Source organism: Solanum pennellii, chromosome 5 (assembly GCF_001406875.1).
Source record: "Solanum pennellii chromosome 5, SPENNV200".
Lineage (NCBI taxonomy): Eukaryota > Viridiplantae > Streptophyta > Magnoliopsida > Solanales > Solanaceae > Solanum > Solanum pennellii.
Genome location: NC_028641.1, coordinates 77,282,175 through 77,303,349, shown reverse-complemented (window position 1 = coordinate 77,303,349; position 21,175 = coordinate 77,282,175). Strand labels below are relative to the sequence as shown.

General features: G+C 35.6%; 2 protein-coding genes across 3 annotated transcripts; both read left to right on the top strand.

Annotated features, from left to right (window-relative positions):
- The first annotated feature begins 397 nt into the window (after positions 1-397).
- On the top strand, positions 398-17,656 carry LOC107018578 (protein transport protein Sec24-like CEF). Of its 2 annotated transcripts, none has more exons than XM_015219095.2 (25): positions 398-561; positions 891-1,723; positions 2,581-2,811; positions 3,053-3,127; positions 3,304-3,402; positions 4,733-4,844; positions 5,958-6,085; positions 6,822-6,941; positions 7,809-7,889; positions 8,714-8,791; positions 8,895-8,987; positions 10,157-10,211; positions 11,308-11,384; positions 11,822-11,893; positions 12,023-12,106; positions 12,228-12,347; positions 12,450-12,518; positions 13,517-13,594; positions 14,080-14,218; positions 15,170-15,334; positions 15,840-15,985; positions 16,218-16,276; positions 16,354-16,442; positions 16,698-16,729; positions 17,264-17,376. In XM_015219095.2, the coding sequence occupies exons 2-24, from the start codon at positions 914-916 to the stop codon at positions 16,700-16,702; spliced, it is 2,985 nt and encodes a 994-aa protein (XP_015074581.1). In that variant the 5' UTR covers positions 398-561; positions 891-913; the 3' UTR covers positions 16,703-16,729; positions 17,264-17,376. The 2 variants fall into 2 exon arrangements, with proteins under 2 accessions (XP_015074581.1, XP_015074580.1); XM_015219094.2 differs by having other exon boundaries at positions 400-561; positions 16,097-16,276; positions 17,264-17,656.
- Positions 17,657-18,476: 820 nt separating this feature from the next.
- Positions 18,477-19,286, top strand: LOC107019833. Its single transcript, XM_015220203.2, has one exon. It carries the CDS (start codon positions 18,520-18,522, stop codon positions 19,087-19,089), a length of 570 nt encoding a protein of 189 aa, XP_015075689.1. The 5' UTR covers positions 18,477-18,519; the 3' UTR covers positions 19,090-19,286.
- The last annotated feature ends 1,889 nt before the right edge of the window (positions 19,287-21,175 follow it).

The following is a 21,175-nucleotide window of genomic DNA, read 5'->3' as shown; positions in this document are numbered from 1 at the left end:
TAAAGGTGCGTGGCAATTTAATTTGTCCATAAAATTTGATCGATGTAGCAGATGACTCATTGATTTTAACAGTAATTTTTATAAATAATTAGTGATAGTTTAAACGTAAAATTTAAAGGAGAACTTGTCTTATGACTAGTCAAATTTTGACTTATATAAAGACTTTACGATTTTACCCCTATTAATTGATATGATCCCAAATATATTTCTTTGCTATATTTTTCAAAGACATTAATTTAATGTTAATAAATTGAAGATATAACAGGAAAAATATAAATTATTACCATATTTGAAAAATATTTTATCATTTATAGCTATATAAATAATTTTAATACACATATAACTAGCAAAATTTAATTTTCAATTAATATTTTTTATTTGGTAAAGTTGAAAAAAAGAATGAAGTATATAAGGAAGGTGAAATATTGCGGGAATCAAAAAGCAAAAATACAAATTGCCTTCTTCCCAAATTTCACTATTTGAATTCGCCGGAGCGATTCAGTTCATCGGAAACGCCTTTTTTGTTTGCCGCCGGCGAAGAATTCTGTCGACGGCGAGCTGGTGAGAGTTCTTTTTTCCATACTACATTGTATTCCAGAAAAAAAAGTGTTTTTTTTTTCTGTAAATAGTGGGGTAAAACTATACTAAAAATTGAATCTTTGGTACTTTGTATGTTCTCCTGTTTTTAGGATTGTTATATATGTAGCTTTACTTTATGCTGAAGCAAATGCTTGAAAAATGATTAGACAAGGTAAAATTATTTTTGGTGGAAAACGTTTTTCTTATATCAAACATATGTTGTGTATCTCTCTTGTTTTCGGTGTGAGATGAAGTGGTTGTTGGACAGAGGTTTTGCCTTTTTTTTATGACTTGGGATTTTTTGAATTTAGGTGGGAAATTTGCTTTATAATTGATGGAAGCTCCAGGGGGACCTAGACCAGGGAATGTACCACCCAATTACAATCCTGATGCACTTGCTCATGGAATGCAGCATTTGGAAATTAATAGACCCACCCACCCACTTACAAACCCTACTGGTGGTCCTAGGCCTAGTGCAACACCTTTTGGGCAGGTGCCACCCTCTTTTGCTGGTGGGATGCCTGCGAATCGTCCAGGACCTCCTCCACCTGGTGCATTCCAAAGGGGTCCTCCGCAAACTACATTGCCTTCAAATCTAGTTTCTAGACCAACCATTTCTCCTTCTGTGGGTCAAGCTCCACCGTCCTTTGCATCTAGGCCACCTCCTGCTGGTGCAGTGCTTCATTCTGCTGGTAGTCCTGCCATTCGACCGCCACCTGGTGCTTTGCATTCTGCACCGGGTCCTCGTGCTGGCCCGCCAGGACCTTTTGCTGCTTCAACAGGTCTTTTTGTGCCTCCTTCAGGTGTTTCTAGTTCAGCTAGTAATGGGCCACCTGCATTTGGTCCAGGGACAATGCAGAGTGGATCACGTTTTCCTCCTCCAAGCAGGCCACCAGATGGAGCTCCTCTGTCAATGTTATCATCTGGAACTCCTTCTCAGCCTCCAAGGATGCATCCATCCTTTGAGAGTCCACCTTCAAGCACAACATCAGTTACTGCACAACCACCACCTCCATTTCTGGGATCAACTCAGAATGTGCCACCTTCTTCAAGTTCCTCCACATTTGCACCACAGGTCCAAGCGATGCCTCCTCCTATGGTTGCTCCTTATGGAATGCAAACATTGCAAACACAGCCCCATCAGGTAAAATATGCTTATCATATTGTGATTGTTTTTTTAAGGGAAAAAGTTTCTGTCTTTCCTGAAAGTAGTGTAACAACTCTTATCTTATTGAAGGAAACAAAATTTGCATCATGGCGTACAGACAATTTATAGTTAATTTATTTGCAAAGTCTTGTAGCATAACATGTGAAACTTAGAGATTGATGTAATGTAAGAACAATTCATAGGACACTTATTATTCTTTTTATTTACACTTTAAAAATCAACAATCCATCACAAAGAGGTTGCAGCTCTAGGGAGTTAAAAAGATAATATATTATTTGTCTATGTCCCTTATGTTTTTGTTTGATCATTATCACAGGATAATTACGAGTTTAGTGGTTTTTATAAACATAAAAATTGCATCTTTTTGGTCCTGGCAGTGGAAACATGGTCACTCTGAAACTTTTTAATGGCCAAGTAAGTGGAAATTCTTTTGATAATTGTGTAGCATAGCAGTGCGACTCGAATGTAGGAGGCCTGCGTTGATACCTATGTTGAAGTGCGTTGCAATTTCATCTTAATGCCTAAGTTGTTAGAGAAAGAAAAGTGATGCCATAAAGAATCTAAAAATCAACCTGTCCTTTATGTAATCAGAAGTAGCATAGTGATCTTCTGCAAAAAAAAAAAGAAAAAAAAAAGAAGAAAACAAAGAGCAACGCCTATCTATAAACACGGTGCTTTTTGAAAGTACTTTTCTTCGTTGGTCCTTCTAAGTTTTTGGATCAAGTAGATGGGTTCCGGTATGCTTTTTGTACTTCTCCGTCTTTTGTTATGCGTTGTGTACTATATATCCACTTTAATGTGAGGTACATAAGCTGAATTTACTGGTTTTATAGGTTGCTCCACTTTCTGTTGTCCCTGGTCCAATGCAACCACGTATGATGTTTGGGATGGCGTCTCTGCATTCAAATCAAGCAGAAGCTGCAATAACTCCTTCTATGGGTCATGCTGGATCTGCATTTGCTGGGCAATCAAACTTCGATTCCAGTCAAATTCCACGCCCAATTCCAAATTCTGCAGTAATCTTGCATGAAACTCGTCAAGGCAATAAAGCCAATCCCCCTCCGGTAAATTATTTCTTCATTGCAGGAAGAAGTTGTATTTCTTCATAGTATTGTTTACTGTTTCCAGGGGTTGTGTTTATTCAGCTATGAGCTATGCTTTTCTTTAAATAATAATTCTAGTGCATTAGAAATAGATATATAAGTTAACTATAAGAAAAGAAAGAAGAAAAGGTTCATCATAGTTGAAGTTTCTTTTCCTTGCTCTTTTTCTAATATCCTTCTATTTCCCTTGTCTCCCTTGAAGCCTGCCACCAGTGACTACATTGTTTGGGATACTGGAAATTGCAGTCCACGGTTCATGAGGTGTACTGTCAATCAGGTGCTGATCTTCTTCACAGTATTTTGATATCTTTATATAATGTTTAATCTAATCAATTTTGTGTGTTTATACCTTTTCCTGTTCCACTTGAAAGAGCAAGTTTATTGACCATTACTATTCCATCTGAACATGAGTACTGATTGTAGATGATTGGGTCCTTGTTATTTGTTCAACAGATTCCATGCACCAGTGACCTTTTGACGACCTCTGCAATGCAGTTGTCTCTGTTGGTCCAACCCTTGGCTCGTCCTCATCCGTCTGAACAGCCCATTCAAGTAATTCACCTTTTCTTCTTGTAAACATTCTAAATTTACTGTCTGAGACAGTGCTATAGTTCTTGCCAGATATTGCATATTTACCTTGTTTCCTGTTTATAGGCTTCTGCCATCTAGATGTATGTTGGTAATCATAACAAAAAGAATAGATTTCCATCTTTTGATGTCCAAGGAGAACATTAATTTGCTATTTGACGTGGTCAATGAAGTGGGTGCAAACCTTGGAGGCTAGGTTTCAATTTCCAACGTAGACAAATAGACTAGGTGATTTCTTCGTGACTGTCTAAGCCTTGCTAGACAAAGTTACTCGATATGTATATTGGTGAGAGGTAACAGGTACCTGGTGGTATAGTCTAGGTGCAAGCAAGCTGGCTTGGACCTCACCGTTACCAACAAAAAGAAAAAGTTTTTGGAGCTGTTCTTTTACACAGAAGTTCTTAAAGAATTACAAGAGATAAGATGATAATATGTATAGCTTGAATTTGCATTTCAAAAGGCTAGTATCTTGTTCTGTGAAGTAAGTATAAATTTGCAAACTGTGATATACTGCACCATTTTATCCATGAGACAGACAACTATATTATGATATATGCACCCACTGCATTTAATAGATGACAATGTTTTGTAGCTTTGTATTAAACAAAAAAATGAGCTTTTACTCGTTATTGCTTTGTCTTTACCATAATGGTTCCTGACTGCAGATGGATGGCCATAAAGACCATTGTGCACTATTTTGCGGTCATTCCTGAGTTTGGAGTTAAACTCAGCTACTTATTTGATGAATTTAAATACTTAGCTTTCTTGTCAAAGCTAGCTCTGGATGTAAATTCTAGGGGGACGATATGTTCATTGATCTTGAGCTACTCTATAGCTTCACATGGGATGCTGACTGCTGATGAATTGCATTGATAGTGTCAACATGGTTTTAAGTTTGTCCTAGATATATTCTTGATCAGATTATGTGTAAGTGTTACAAGCAGTAATTTTTCAGAAGGTGCAATTCAGAGAGCTACATCCCTCCTAGGTGCAGTAGGGTGCTTTTCCCTGTTCTTTTGTGACTATTATAGGGATAAGGTTGAGTTGCAGGTAGACCTTATGGACTTGTGAAGTATTAACTGATAGATATAGTATGCTTCTTACATACTTATCATTTATGTTTACTCTTTATTGTGACTATTTTGGATGAAAATAGCTTTGGTTGGGTTCTTACATTACCTTTACATATAAAAAAGCTTTGGTTGGGTTCTGGTAGCTTATCTCAAGCGAGAAAATGATACTTATATTGGTATATTTACCTCCTTCTCACACGACATGTTGGATTGTTTGATAGGTTGTTGATTTTGGGGAAAGTGGTCCTGTTCGTTGCTCTCGCTGCAAAGGTTACATAAATCCTTTTATGAAGTTCATTGATCAGGGAAGGCGTTTCATTTGTAACTTATGTGGTATGAATGAATGAATCTCTTTCACCAAACTTATGTGATACTTAGAGTTTAGAGCCCGCTTCTTGATGACATCTACTGTATCATAATTGATGTTCTATGGGACATGGACACAGACTCGGACAAGGATACGAGTCTGACATGTGTGCAGGACAACTTATAGGAAATATAGGATGTGAAACTGCAAACACGGAAACATAGAATTTTCATGTTCTGAGTGCTAAGTTCTGCTTGAAATCGTCTTATTAATACATTTCTAAAGAACGTTCCTATTTATCAACTGAGCATATTTAGTGTTAGAAAATTGGTTCTAGTGTTAAGCATATATTTGACAATATGTTTATCTGGAAAATATTGGCAGCAGAAGTTGATAAGTCCAATGACTGGTTTGATGTCTGAGAGTTATTTGTTGGTTGGATTGGTGCGATATTTATTGGCCTGATTGTTTCTATTTTAGTGCAAGTTATTTAGTAAGGAGGGAAAGATGACAAATTTTATCCAAGTATTACTTTGGGCTGGTAAACAGTATTGCCATATCCTGAGAACATCAGGAGGGCTGGTTCCTTATATTGTTGCTATGACGTAGTGGTAGAAGGTCCATATAGAAAAAGTGATGTAGTGATGGAACAAAACATTGAGTTTTAAGGACAGGGCAAGTAAAGTCTGGACATGGTCTACCCTTAGGAAAAGGAATGAGCTACGCAGCAGCAGAACACTAGAGAACAGTGATGAGGAAATTATCCAGGAATCCACCTATTTCTCCGAATGCTTGAATGAAAAGTGTACATTTTCCTACTACGGTTACAACTGTGGAAAAAGAATATTCTAGTGATTTCCCTTGCTTCCACTCAAGTAACTGCTTAAGTTATTTCTTGTTTCCAAAATTACTTTTTCTTCTAGATAACTCTAATTTAGCAGGAAACAGTTGATTTCATGATCAAATACTGTGTATTTTACTTTTCAGTGCAACCAATCCTAAAAATCTAAGAAACACGCTACTAGCTGCAACTGATAAATTAAAACAGTGAACATGGAAACTCTTATGAATTCCCAAATATTGAAGTTTGAATGGAATTCTGAAGTTTTTAATTCCACATGCTTGACATCTTTTTGCAGGATATACTGATGAAACTCCTCAGGATTATCACTGCAACTTAGGTCCAGATGGCAGGCGTCGAGATGCTGATGAAAGGCCAGAACTATGCCGAGGAACTGTTGAATTTGTAGCTACTAAGGAATATATGGTTGGTGATCTTTGGTGGACTTTAATATTGGATAAATTTATTCAAGATTTACATTTCAAGTTTGAACACCTTGATTAGGTGGCTTGGTTGGATGAATTTATAGAAGTAGAATCATTTTTAAATCGAACTCCAAGCAAAGGGTTATCGTTAACTTAAGAGAACAAAGAGTTTCTGAATTCTATCTAGATTTGTTTTGATATTTAGGGAAGCTTGCACATCACCTAGTACGTCATATCCATTTCATTAGTATGTATGTACTGTTCTATTGCTAATTTAACCTATTTTAGAGGAACTGAGGATTGTACCGATAATCATCTTCATTAGTCTTGGTGGGGAAACAGTTCTGAACTATGTAGTTCTTTAGGTAGTGCTTGCATATATTCAAACTAATGCAAATAATTTTGTGGAGAGAGAAAAGAGGGAAGCTAGAGGGAAGGCAAAAGGGATATATTACACTGTGGCTGATTTGTCAAGTTACTGGTCCTGGACTACTGCAAGATCTATTGACAGTAAAAGAGATTGGTGCTGGTGATGATTTGAACTCATTTTACTCTATTTAACTGAGAATGTTTATTGACAAATAATTCATGATTTTAGACAAAACTACTCTTTGCTTACGGTTGTTTATCTGAGCTAGCAATTTAGACGTATGCACTTCTTGTTCTTGATGGAGTAGTTTCCTTGATATATGCTGAAATATGTTTGATTTTATGTTATAACTTGGAAACAAATCCAGGTGCGCGAGCCAATGCCTGCTGTATATTTCTTCCTTATTGATGTCTCCATGAATGCCATACAAACTGGTTCAACTGCAGCTGCTTGCAGTGCGATAAGCCAAGTCATTTCTGATCTTCCTGTAAGTCTGTTGTTTTAATTACTGGTAGTTTAATTCTTTTACAATTGGAAATATCCTTACATTAAAGACATTATAATACAGCCTTCTGTCTTTTCAAATGGAGATCCTCGCAAAACAACTTCATTCATACTGAAGTTCTTGACATAACTGGAAGCTCAATTTTAATGTTAGTGTTCAAGCAGCTACTTTTGCCTTTTCATCCTTTGGGAGCGTGACAACGGTTATGAGCTTTTTGACTTAGGAAATTCCAGTTTGTTTCAAGTCCTTTATAGTGCAGTGTAGTAAGGAAGATGTCCCTGGTAATGTTGGTTTATAGGGCTGAATGTCTAGTGTAGGGTTTAGTTGGTTTTTATGGGGGAAGGGGAGGGGTTTCAGCAAAGAACCTCATAAGTAGGTGATATTATTTATTGTTGGAGAATTCAGGTCATTTTTGGAGGAAAGTATAGTTGCTTAATTGTTTTTGACTGACAATAAGCAGCTGTCACCAAAGAGCCACTGGCTACTCCACCAGCAGCCTCAAGCCTTAACACAGGAGAGTTCTATGAGAGAACATAGAGACAAGTCATCTATTTTAATTCACCCAGTTTGTCACCAAGTCAAGTCATTCGTCCCAATTCTTCACTGGATCTTGATTTGGTAAAATTCATAATCCAATTAAAAGTATGAGGGAAGATATTAGGCAAGTGGTCACGACATTGTCTTTACTTGTCAAAGGACGGGTTAATCGAGTTTATCGTAGTTATTGATCGTGATACTCTGCTATTTTATCTATCATGCATTATTATGGTTGGTTTGATTTTTAATGCTCAGCATTTATGGAGAGAGTATATGAGCTGTCCCTGATGTTGGCAACTTGTTATATTGCAGGAAGGTCCTCGAACATTGATCGGAATTGCTACATTTGACACGACTATCCATTTTTACAATCTAAAACGTGCACGGCAGCAGGTTTTACACATTGGGATTTCATTTACCCTGCAAGATATAGCTACTGTTCCTATTAAACAAAGCATGCTTTTGTATCAATGTTCAAAATCACCCAGTACCTGTATTTTTCTATTTCTTACATGTATGATGACTCGCAGTTACTTTCAGCAAGGAAAATTAGATGTAGAAAGACATCTGGATACGAAGTGTTTGCAGCTTTTCAAAAATGATTTCTTGTTTCTATGTAATTGTAGCCAAAGGTTTTAGTTGAATACATTTCTCGTTTTTTCTGGTAGATTATAAGTGAAACAGATCATCAAAACTTTGTATAAATGAAATAAAAATCTAGCTAACAGATTGTGAAGGAGTGTAATAGTTTCAGAAAGAGGAATAAAATGGCCTTATTTCCTTTTCGTCTTTATCTTGTCTAATGGTAGTTCATAGGTTCGTTATAAGAGAATATTTTCCAGTATTCAGGAAGGAGTTATTCCTCAGCGCTCTGGTCGTCCTTAACCGGTAGTGCTGCTCCATTGTACTTGATTATGCAGTTCCGTGTTTTTTCTTCTTGGGAGTTTCTGCTTTCTTTTTCTGATATGATGGTGTTCTTTTATTTTTTTCTATTCTATTCTTTTGCTTCTTACCTTTTTAAGCATCTCGGAGTGGGTTTTCTCTTATTGGTATGTGTAAACTAATTTATTTCATTAAGAAATGATGGATTTTCTTACATTTAATATCGACACCAGTTCAAATTTAGATTGTGGAAGTGGTTTGATCTACTTTGAAGTAAAAGTGCATGAACATTTGATCCTGAATCTGTATTTTTGATCCCGAGTCTGTGTTTGCAGCCATTGATGCTTATTGTCCCTGATGTCCGAGATGTTTATACTCCCCTTCAGAGTGATGTTATTGTTCAACTCTCGGAGGTTAGTCCTGCAAAATGTTGATTTCCTGTTTTTTTTTTTTTTAATTTTCCTTTTACTGAAAGAAAATGACTAAAACACATCAGTCATTAAAATACATTTCCAGTGCCGTGAACATCTAGAGCTTCTCCTAGAAAACATCCCAACAATGTTCGGGCATAACAAGACTGCTGATTCAGCTTTTGGTGCTGCAGTCAAGGTATGAATACGCATTTCAAATAGAAAATCTGTCACACTAGAAAGCTACATGTATGTATCTTCAAAAGAAGTTAATAGCTAACTTTAAGGAGAGTAAGGAGAATACTTTTTTCATCACAAAAGGATAATGGAATAGATTACTTAGTTTTTGATAACCAGTGACCAAAGTACTTAGGAACAGAGAGAAGAAAATAAATCATTAGAGGTTCAATTTTTCCACAATGAAATGGTTCCTGGTTATAGGATAATATATGGCTGAATGGATGCCTGAGGATGCCAAAGGAAAGCTAGGAGGTATCCTCTAATCATGTCATAAGAGAGTGACTGTTGGCATTGGCAAGTTTATTAGGGAACTATATGTGTCCTGTCTCTTTAAGTTTGTCAACAGAAGTTATAAGGGGCATACCTTTCACTAAAATGATTTTTTTTTATGACAAGGGAAACCCGCAGCCGCTACCCTTTGGGTGCGCACCCAAAGGTTACCTCTCCTATATAGTTTGCGAGCTATTGCATAGGAGCGGGTCTACCCTTTGGGTGCGCACATGGTAAGACCCTCGCTCCTATGCAATAGCTCGCAAACCACATAGGAGAGGTAACCCGCACTAGGCAAGCCCGGTGCGACGAGCTCGACCAGAAGGCAAATCCCTTGCTTCTTGAGACCTCTAACATGGAAGTCCAAAGCCCAAACCACTGGGCAACTCTGAAGGTTTTCACTAAAATGATTTTGATTATGAAACTTTAAGTAATGGGACTACCCTTGTAGGTTTTTCCCTCCGGGTAAGCGACTCAGCCGCCCAAGAGGACTAACTATCTTTCTTTTTATACGCAATATCTTGAAAGGAAAAGAAAAAGATCTACCTTGGCAACGAATACGTCATAACTGACAGTTTCATTGCATGGAATGCCGCACTCAATTGTCAGCGACTGGGGACTCGGTCTTCATTAGCAATTTATGGCATGATTCATGTAGCATATGTCATTTAGTAGTTTAGAAAAAAGAAATATTATTCATGCGTGCTCATTGAAATAAAGAAGATTTAAGGCTAGTGAATGATATATCGAACACTGAATTCCATTATTGTGTTACTGCATGCAGGTACGTAATTTAAGTCAAATCAATGCTGGAATAATGAGTTAATTGTTTTTGTTATTTTCTTTTTGTTACTTTAGGCTGCTTTCTTGGCAATGAAAAACACCGGAGGGAAACTTCTTGTATTTCAATCAGGTAAATAACTAAATATAATGAAACATGTATCACATGTATATAGTCATAGTCATAGGCGACATGAACGGTATGGATATACACTGCTGCAGTGTCTGACCCGAGTAGCATGGGGCACGTGGAATTCCGTGTGAATCAGCATGGACCCCCTTTGTCTTCTGTTCTTGTCTTCTAAGTTTCTAAAAATAGATACCGAGTTTTTTACCTGATTATTGAAAGATTCGTTCGAATCTGATCCAACATGAATTTTAGCTAAATGGTTTTTCAGGAGATAGAGAAAGATACAAAACTCTATTATCTATATTTAAATTTCAAATTATATACCTAAGACAAGAACAAATTCGTTTTATTTTCCTAATTTCACAAAAGGAAAAACTCACTCTTGGTGATAAAGGCTTCTTGATTGTTGCATGGAGTTTCTTTAGGTAAGAGGTTTCAGAGTAGGTAGTATGATCTACCGTCTATCAAGAGTAGTTTCCTACTGTCGCCTGTTACTCTCCTATCCAATCAATTGGGAGTGAAAAATCTCTTTTGCTCCTACGGTCCTAGTTTTAAATTCAGTCCGACTAAGCAAGGGAACATATGAGTGACAAAACCAAAGAGGCTTGTTATTGTAGCTCTTGCTAAACCCACTTCTATTGTAGCTCTCCTGCTTGAATGAATCGACATTTGATGATGGTTTTTCATTTGGAAAAATTCATCTCTTTCTATTTAGACTTGATGAGTAAACCACTCTAGAGTTTACCCATTGGACCTGTAGTACCCCTTACTTAATCTAACTTCTAGAGGTCAGGGTTACGCTTTCAATTTGTTTATGATCTATGAAGTGATTAAAACTTGTTTAAGTAGCAACCACGTAGTGTTTCTGTTATATATTTTACAACCTAACGACTAATTGCCTAGATCATAGCTTGGGGATCTAGAAACTATTTGCAGGGAACTCTTAGTACCTCTTTTGTCTCTACACCTCCAGCATTGATAAGTGCATATTTCAATGATGTTATACATATTGTAAATTAGTCTTGCTTGTGCTAGGTATTTAATGTCTGTAAATTGTTCTATAACATTATGAGTTCACTATACTTGCTCTGTGTTATAGTCTTGCCTTCTACTGGTGTTGGAGCCCTTTCTGCTAGAGAGGCTGAAGGAAGAAGCGCAGTATCAGCTGCTGAAACGGTAAAATTGTTACATGTTTATTTTGGACCTTTCTCCTTTGATGCAAAAGGCTGCTGGTTCAGACAATCACATCTGTTTCTCACTTTCTCTTCTAGATTGTTCAGAAGTTGATATACACTTCTTTCACTCAAGTAGTCTTGATTCTTGAATTTTAGTTCACATACGCTATCATTTATTTGGGTTGTCTCTGCATATAATGTGTTCATCATTTCTTAAAGGAAGTCAATAACTGCATTCCACTATCGTCAGTGTAGAATTCAAGTAGGTAATGTATGACACAAGTGTTAAGAGTCTGTTGCCTGCCAAGGTGTCGACATAGAAATACTTTTTTGGTTTCCTGCACAGTGTCTGGCACCCACTGTCTTGTAACAGTAGTTAGTAGACTTCTCGAGAACCAAATTTATTCAGAAGATTCTTGTATATAAATTGAATTTCAGGAGGCTCACAAATTACTCCAACCAGCAGACAAAACCCTGAAGACAATGGCTATCGAGTTTGCTGAGTATCAGGTGAGCTTTCACCTTCTTCCTCTGGAACAGTTCTTAGTTACACATAGCTATATACCTTCTGAATGTCATTAGATATGTTTTAATTGATTTGCCTACCCCTGTTGATTAATTACATCTCAACTCCTTCAGGTTTGTGTTGATGTGTTTCTTACAACACAATCATATGTAGACATAGCTTCCATTTCTGTCATTCCTAAAACTACTGGAGGACAGGTAAGTTTGCAGTTACATATAATTCTAGGTTGTGTTACTTCAGAATGTTCTTAGCATCATAAATATTTGTACTAGTCGACTTATGTCAAGGCTTGGACCTTCATTTTTCCTCCTATTTCAGCTGTACTACTATTTCCCTTTCTCTGCTATTTCTGATGCTGCCAAGCTTTACAATGATCTGCGATGGAACATTACTCGGCCCCAAGGGCTTGAGGCAGTTATGCGTGTAAGATGCAGTCAGGTATTCTTGCTTGTTTTCTGGATTCTTCTGAGCTCAGCGGCAACATAGTGCATTGATGACTACAGAAGTGCAAAATTCATGCTGGATTTGTTTCTTTTGTAGGGTCTTCAAGTTAACGAGTACTCCGGGAATTATTGTAAACGAATTCCATCAGATGTTGACTTACCTGCGGTTTGTTTCTTTAACTCTTTTCTCCTGGGAATACTTTATGCACTTTCTGAGAAAAAGGGAAAATGGATCAGAACAACTAGCATAGTTGGACAATGATAAATACAGTAGACGCGTGAAAAAGATTAAACTAGACGTACATATACCGCATTTAAAATATCCCTGGCAGATCTTTTGAGTTTGTCTAAGACTTGCATAAGCTATTTGAGTTTATCTGATTTCTGGTCTATTTTCTTGAGTCGTATCTAAGTGAAAGACCTTAACACTCCTTTCTGTGTCATTCCATACTGAAAACTGTTTGCAGATATTGGTAGATAATTCTCATAGTGCTTACAACTTTATGAATTCAAGTCAACACCAATGTATCGTATATTCTTGAGCATTAAAGGTCGCAAAATGAGTAAATGGGTTGGCTATAATAGGTTATAAAATTGCATTGTATCAAAATTTTGAACAAGAAATAATTTCCAAAGTCATTTGCCAATTTTTCTCTTGTTACATTTTTAATATCTGTTCTATAGGCTCATAACACTATCCTGTCTTTTCACTCATCTTATCACCCAAAAACAAACCTCTAACTTTCTTACGGGCTTGTCTATAATTAGGTTCTAATTCATTAAGGACAGACCTCATCCATGTTCTACATGTTAATAACTCAATCAATCATTTATTGATTTGATATTAATTTCACATCCGTGGGGGCTGGCTTTATAAAATCTCTATATTCTTTCGCTGTATTCATATCCTAATTTCAATGATATGATTTATAAAATGAAGTAGAATCTAAGTTGCGCGGACTCTTCCTTCCAATGCCGCAATACTGGAAAACCTCCTGTTCTCTGCAGCTTATTTTAATAGTATAGTTGTATGCAGTTTGCCTTTTCTTTATGGTGTGCAGATGGGCTATGTATGTTCCTTCCCTCAATTGCTGTTACATGCTTGTCTGACTTAGATTTCTGAATATAATGTGTTCATACATAACATACCTTTCTATGGTGCAGATTGACTGTGACAAAACAATAATGGTAACATTGAAGCATGAAGACAAATTGCAGGATGGTTCAGAATGCTCTTTTCAGGTTACATATTGGTGGTCCGTCTTCAATTATATATGTTAAGAGTGTCTCAAAATGGTTGAGCGAATGGTCTGTAGTCTCTTCATATGGCTTTGGACATTACTCACCTCTTGAGCAGCTTCGCGGTCGAGTCAGATCCAGGGTTCTTTTTCTTAAAATGGTCTCAGAGTCAGACTTATCCTTGTTGTATTTACCCATGTTGAGCCCTCATATTATGTTATTCATGCTTCAAATATCTAATCCTGGGGAGGGGGATGTCTCACCTTTGTTGAAGGAATGAGTTGTGGTCTCTTTAGATGGTGTTAGACAATCCTGATAGTGAGCTATCCTTTGGTGTTGAGTATGGTCCTCGTTTCATTTTTCTTTACAATGGGTGTCTGGTCTATCTTATATTTGCACTGTTCCTGTTCTTCTCCCCGCCCCAACCTTTCTTCCCTTCCCAGCTGCAGTTTGGTGGCCATTTACAAAAGCTTTTTCCATGTCTCCAGTGTGCTCTTCTTTACACCACCATCTATGGCCAAAGAAGAATCAGGATTTCAACTCTCTCTCTGCCTTGCACCACTATGCTTAGTGATTTGTTTCGATCAGCTGACTCGGATACCCAATTTGCATGCATCTTAAAGCAAGGTTGTGATACTATATCATAAAGTAGACATGTCTCTCAAGTACAATTTATTATGCACCTAAATTTTCACTTTTGTGTAAATAAGCTGGTTACCTAAACATTAATGGTCCTTGTTTATGTTCGTGCAAGGGGGCAAGCCTCCACCTTTTTCCTACTTACTGCAAGATTGACTTTGCTGTGAAAGTTATTCCAATATTTATGTCTTTATTTACTGCCAAAGGATGGCTGTATCTGTGCATGCACTTTTCTCAAATGCACATCAGCAAATCCTTAAATAATCCATGGAACTAAAGCAAACTGCAGCCAATCAACTAAAGCATATTTTTGTCCTTAGGTGTGAATTGCAAGTTATGATTACTGCTATAGTTCATCCATTCTTCTATTGATTCTGTGCTTCTTAGATGGTTATGCTATGAATATTGAGTAGATGGATGCATCGAACCTATTAGCTGGGGTGCGTTTTTTTCTGGGAATCCATACTGAAGAACATTCCGAGACAACTAAAGTGCAGGAAAAAGTAAAAGAAGAGAGATGTTGATATTGTCTGGTTTAGCAGGAATTGATGTTTTCTGGGTTTTCACTCTGACCATGGCTTCTTGCTTCTTCTTTTTTTGGCTTGTTTTTTTTGGTACTTGGTAATGTGATTGATAAAATTAACCAATCTGTACATACTGTGAAATTGTTGTTCGGTAATCTAGTTCGATGGAGCATACCATGAGAATGTGGTAAAATGTTAGATCAAGTATTTTCTTTGGGAAATTAGTGACTATTAAATCTTTATGTAGAAGGATTCCAGTTATTTTATTCCAGCATGAGCAGCACATCTTCCTCCCTGTACCCAACTTTTGTGCATTAAAGTTAACCACTCACTATTATCTTATGTTTATTCTTCTTTGTTCTTTGCTTCTTTTATGTTTAATTCTAATCATACAGAGCTTTTATTTTCCATGCAGCGGCCAGTGAAGTTCCAACAGCACCTCTCCCACAAATCCGAGAGCATATGACAAACCATTGCATTAACATTATATACTCTTATCGTAAATTTTGTGCTACTGTCTCATCCTCTGGACATCTTATTCTTGCTGATGCACTTAAGCTTCTTCCTCTTTACACACTGGGTATGTGTTGCACTGCTTTTAGCCAAGCCTTTCATTTCCCAATTATTTGATGGAGCCAATCTATCCATACAGTTTATTATTCAATTTTACTCTTTTCTGGAATTTGCTGCTTTTACTTCTGATATCTTAATTAAAATGTCCATGTTCCACATTTTACTTCTATTCCAGTTGGAGGACCAATTAGTCATCTTTGTGTTAGTCCATTATATACAGTTGTAGCTAACGGCTATGGCAGCGACTGACGATTCACTTGTGGTTCAACATAGTGAAGAAAGTAGTCTCAAGAAAGTCTGATCACCCTGTTTTTGTTATCTAACGGATAGTTGGATGTGTGCTTTCTACACAGTCGTGTTGAATGAGTTTTTTGTTTTGTTTTGTTGCATCTCGCAATGCCGACTTTAGTTCCTTTTTGCTGCTGTAAAACCTTGTTCTTGAAAGAAGTGCATGTTGTGCAAAAGATAATGTTAAATGGATCTACTCACTCAAGTCCTCCCGGTGATTTCAGCTCTGATTAAAAGCACGGGATTGCGAACTGATGGACCGATTGATACTAGGTCCTTCTGGATTAATTATGTTTCCCCACTGTCCATTTCATTGGCTATCCCTTGGGTGCACCCTAGATTGATAGCCATTCATGAACTCAATACAAAGGTAGGGGTTATTCAGTGACAAGTTTTCACTGTTAATTCATTCTTGATCCATTTCAATATTTATTTTCCATTTTTATTTCTTACCTTTCACTTTTTGTCTCTGAACTTACAGGAGAATGAGGAATCTCTTATTCCTCCTCCTATTCCACTTTCCAGTGAATATATCAATGACAACGGTATCTATCTTCTTGAGAATGGCGAGGACTGTTTAATTTATGTTGGTAACTCTGCAGATCCTGGTGTTATGCATCAACTGCTTGGCATTTCATCTGTTGAACAAGTTCCTGCACAGGTGATTTGGGTCTTCCCTACTTGGATTTTCAAAAAGATTGTGGCAAATTTGACATAATGCCTCTGTTTTTTCTGTAGTTTGTTCTGCAGCAGCATGACAATCCATTCTCTAAGAAGCTCAACGATATCATTAATGAAATTAGATGCCAAAGATGTAACTATCTCAGGTATGATGTTTCTTTTTTGCTGCCCTTCTTTTCACTTCTGATGTCTTAACTTTTATGTTGCTCGGACTCTTCAAAAATGTCGCCAGGTCCATCTTGGATTCTCCAAAAAGAAGTCCTTTTTTGTCGGATAGGTTTTAGGAGATGGTTTGTCGTTTAAATTTGGTTACTTGTAAATCAAAATGGACATTCATTTGATTAATATGTTCACTTTGTATGTCGTATTTCTAATATATGTTTTTATTTTGATCTTGGCAGCTTAAAACTATGCAAAAAGGGAGATTCATCAGGTTTGTACATCAACCCATCTTTATACCTTTTCCCGTCACAAAAAAAAAACGTAAAAAAGAGAAAACAAACAAAAAGAAACACTTCTAAAGGGGAAATGGGTTGAACTACCGTATTATGTGGATGATCTACATAGATATCGATGCTTTTATATCAATATTTTTTGCACTCTCCTATTCTTGGATGCATAATACTTCATACTCGATCATACAGTAACATAAAACAAACTCAGCCATCTGCAGTAACTCACTTTTTTATCATCACGATACCTAAGGAGGGATATCTTTTACCCTCATAAAGCTGAGGTGATCATTTCCTTTGCTACATTCATATCAATCATTGATTTTGTATGACATATCCTCTTGCCCGAGCATCAACTTGACGTAATTCTTTTGAACAACCAACTTCAAGATGATCATCTATACCAAAAGTTATACAGATTAAAACACAAAGATGTGTTTCAGTAACTCTGTCGATTGTTCTTCTTTGGTATTCTTGTACTGTTTTTCTTACATGTTTGTAAATTCTGTACTCAGGTATGTTGTTTTTCTCCAACATGGTAGAAGACAAGACATCCATTGGACTTTCGTATGTCGAGTTTCTGGCACATATTCATCGACATGTTCAAAGCAAAATGGCTTGATAAAATTTTCCAGTTTTTGTTCATAAATTTTGACTATATAGAGAAAAGGTGTTGAAATGGGAACATTGCACAGATATTTTGTGTGGCATATTAGTTATTTTATCAGAAAAAGTGTTCATAAACACTTTCTTGCCAACAGAAAAGTGCTTATTTATTTTATTTTATTTTTTAAATTTCAGAGTTTCCCATCGATTGTTCGATACGTGTATTTAGGTATTGACTAATCCATTTGTATCGTGTAAGCCCTATCAGGGTGGTTTCTATGTTCAGAGTTCTAATTGAGGATTCTTTGATTTTATTATAATATCAATATTTGTATGCAAATACGTACTGTTTATTTATAAAATCAACTTTAGTAAACTACGAAATTGAATGATGAGAAATGTTAAGATCAAATTGATGAAAATGTTTGAGAATAACTTTTGGTAGGTAAATATAACCTCATGCACACTATATTCTTGCAATAATTGTGTTCCACTTTTGCTAGGCATATAAATGTCCTTTTTCATATATATGTCATTCAATTTTATCTCTGCACAAACAGATACTTAAACTTGTATATAATTGAATAAGTAGACATACACGATTTATGTGCACAATACATGACAATTTGCGATCCTACATGGTGACCTACGTGTATTATACCACATAAAACTTGTGTATCTACTTGTGCACATCCAATGTTGAAGGGTACAAATGTCGGTTGAGACCATATTAAAAGACATGTTTATGTATTATACATATATCAAATTAAAAAAATGACTTGTCTATACATTTTTCAGTAAACGAGTCTTGATTCCAAAAATTACAACAGAGACAACTACATTTTACTATATCTAAAATCTTTTTTTCTCTTCTGTTCGAGTTTCGATAAATAAAGCTACCCAATCCACACATACTTTGTAAGAGGTAACAAATACTCCACATAAATAATCGAGATACACGCAAATCGAGACAAACACCATGAAACTAAATAGTAGCCGTTACACCAAATATTTTGTATATTTTCACTTTTTATTTCCCAAACGGTCTTATAACATTATAATAAACCACAAATTTCAAATAATATGACCGTTTACACCCCACCACCTATATATATATATATACACACAAAATTATCCCACAAAACATCATCAAAAGTTCAAGAAAATGGGATTCAACAAATATTATTCAGATTCAAGTGAACCCCATTACCACAAAACACACAAAATCTTCCTTTTCTGTAACTACATTCTTCTTGGTGCATCCTCTAGCTGCATTTTCTTAACTCTATCCCTCCGATTAATTCCGTCTCTTTACGGATTCTTATTCATCCTCCTTCACATCCTTACTATAGGTGGCGCAGTTTTTGGCTGCGCCACAGTGTCAGCACTCTCACAGAGTGCTGACACTAAAGGGTACGGAGCACACATGGTGTCCTCCGTACTCATAGCAATTTTCCAAGGCTCTGTTTTCGTGCTTATATTCACGAAAACAGGGGATTTTCTTGGAAAATTGAATTCCTATGTCAGAGAAGAAGATGGTGTTATGATTTTGAGATTAGCTGGTGGATTATGTGCTTTAATCTTTTGTCTTCAATGGATTTCTCTTACATTAGCATTTTTCTTGAAATATTATGCTTATATTGAAGGAAATAATGGGAATATTGCAATGAAGAATAGAGGTAAAGTTCAAGATGAACAAGATGTGAAGAATTGGCCATGGCCATTTCAAGTTTAAGTAGAAAACAAAAAAGTGGCTATTTTTTTAATTTTTTTTTTTTTTTGCAAATGTGAAATTTTATTTTTATTTGTTAATTTATTGATTTATTCTTGTGTAATTTGATTGGATTTTGACTTTGGAAGGTTGATTTTATTAATATATATGTGTAATTTGTATGATGAGTAAAAGTGGCTATTTTTGCAAATGTGAGGTTCTATTTTTATTTTGTTAATTCATTGATTTAATTTGGTTTTTTGTTATAATTTGATTAGATTTTTTGACTTTGGAATAAACCATGTTTGTATAATGAGGAAATTGAAATTATGCAATATTTTACTACTAGTGGCTATTTTTGCAAATGTTAACTTTGTTGATTGGATGATCTTATTACATTTGCATAAATAGCCACTAACCACTATCATGCAACATTTTACTACTTGTGGTCATTTTTGTAAATGTGAACATCTTGAAATGAAAAAGGGCCCATACTTTGAGTGATATTGAAAGATATTTTATACACGTGCTACTACAACTTAAAGCTTTTACATGAGATAATTAAGAGTAGGTGTTTTTAGAATTTAGGTTCGTATCACCACCATCAAAACGAAAAGAGTATTTCGACACTTGTACATTTTTTGTGAGTTAACCATGAATATCGTTCATGTGAATATCTTACGCCACATACATAATATTACGTGTCAAAAATATTCTGTTTAGTTGAATCTATAGCACTAACACTCAAATCTTCACTGATAGAAGCTATAGAATCTACGTGTAAGCAGATGAGCTAGCACCTATACAATGTAAATTTTTTTATCGAATGATGAATCTCTTGCTCCCATCTGGATAGTTATCTAAAGAATAATTGAAACACACACAAACGAACAACGTCTTACAGTATACTTCTTTTTGAACAACCCCACAAGAATATCCGAATACTCTATATATATGGACTAGATTTCTCTAATATGAAAAGATCCTAGGTGAATTGGATTCCTTATGCCTTCTAAATTGGGCAGTCAATTCTCCCCTTTATAGGTGTACATGTGTTAAAAAATTGTATATATTCTTGTAAAATGTTATTTATCTCTCCTTCACATGTTCAATTTCAGTTTTAACTATTTTTAATTAAGTGAAGTCACTATAACAAATTAAAAAAAGTAACGGTAATGATATATTTTAACCGTAATAATAAATATGAATATTTATAACTAATACCTTATATAAATAACACAAAAGCTTTAGTGATTCTGAATGCATTTTCATTCTTTCATTTATCTTTTAGTCATTACATGGCTATGAACTACGATGCCTAATAGCAATTCTTTTCTTCTTGTCTCTCCTCCAATATTTCGATATTCATATCGGGATCCTGATTAATCTACATTTGTATCATGATGGATGGATGATCCTTATTCATTCAACCACAATGCCCTTATTTGGTCCCTAATAGTAATTCAAGAATTGATCTTAGGGCTCAATCTTGAAAAATATAATAGAACAAATTTTTATCGGAGACAGAGCCAGAATTTCATACTATAGCAAGGGGATAAATTAACGAACGATCACTATGCTTGAATTCCAAATAAATTTGTGTCAATTATGTGAATTCTTACTAACAATGCTATTTTTTTAGACTACATGAATCTGGTTTGAAGATTTAAGTTATATACTTACATAGCATTATAAATTTTTTATATTTCTACTGAAATACTAATCTCTAACATGATTTTTTTTAAGATATTCGAATTAGCATATATAAAATCAGTTATATGAATTCTCACCTATCATGTTACTACTCGAATAATTAGGTTCTCTAGTAGTATTAGTTCTATATTTGTAAATTGGTACATAAATATGTAACAAGATAAAAAAGTTTTAAAGACATTTCACTTTTGAATACACATCTATCTTAACGGATAACAACCCATGAATCACTCACGATTGAAGAAAGATATTCGGAATAAGGTGAAAGTAGCCTTTCGCGGTGGGCAAAATGAGAGAAGCAAAGCTAAGATGGTTTGGACATGTAAAGAATGAAGAAATTCATGTAGAAATCTCACGTAGAGAAATCAATGATTTTATTGATGTATTGATAGTATTA

Coding starts and splice junctions, on each gene's coding strand:
- LOC107018578 (XM_015219094.2), top strand. CDS start 914: ATGGAAGCTCCAGGGGGACCTAGACCAGGGAATGTACCACCCAATTAC. Junction 10,212..11,307: donor ACTTCTTGTATTTCAATCAG/GTAAATAACTAA, acceptor TCTGTGTTATAG/TCTTGCCTTCTACTGGTGTT. Junction 11,385..11,821: donor CAGTATCAGCTGCTGAAACG/GTAAAATTGTTA, acceptor ATTGAATTTCAG/GAGGCTCACAAATTACTCCA.
- LOC107019833 (XM_015220203.2), top strand. CDS start 18,520: ATGGGATTCAACAAATATTATTCAGATTCAAGTGAACCCCATTACCAC.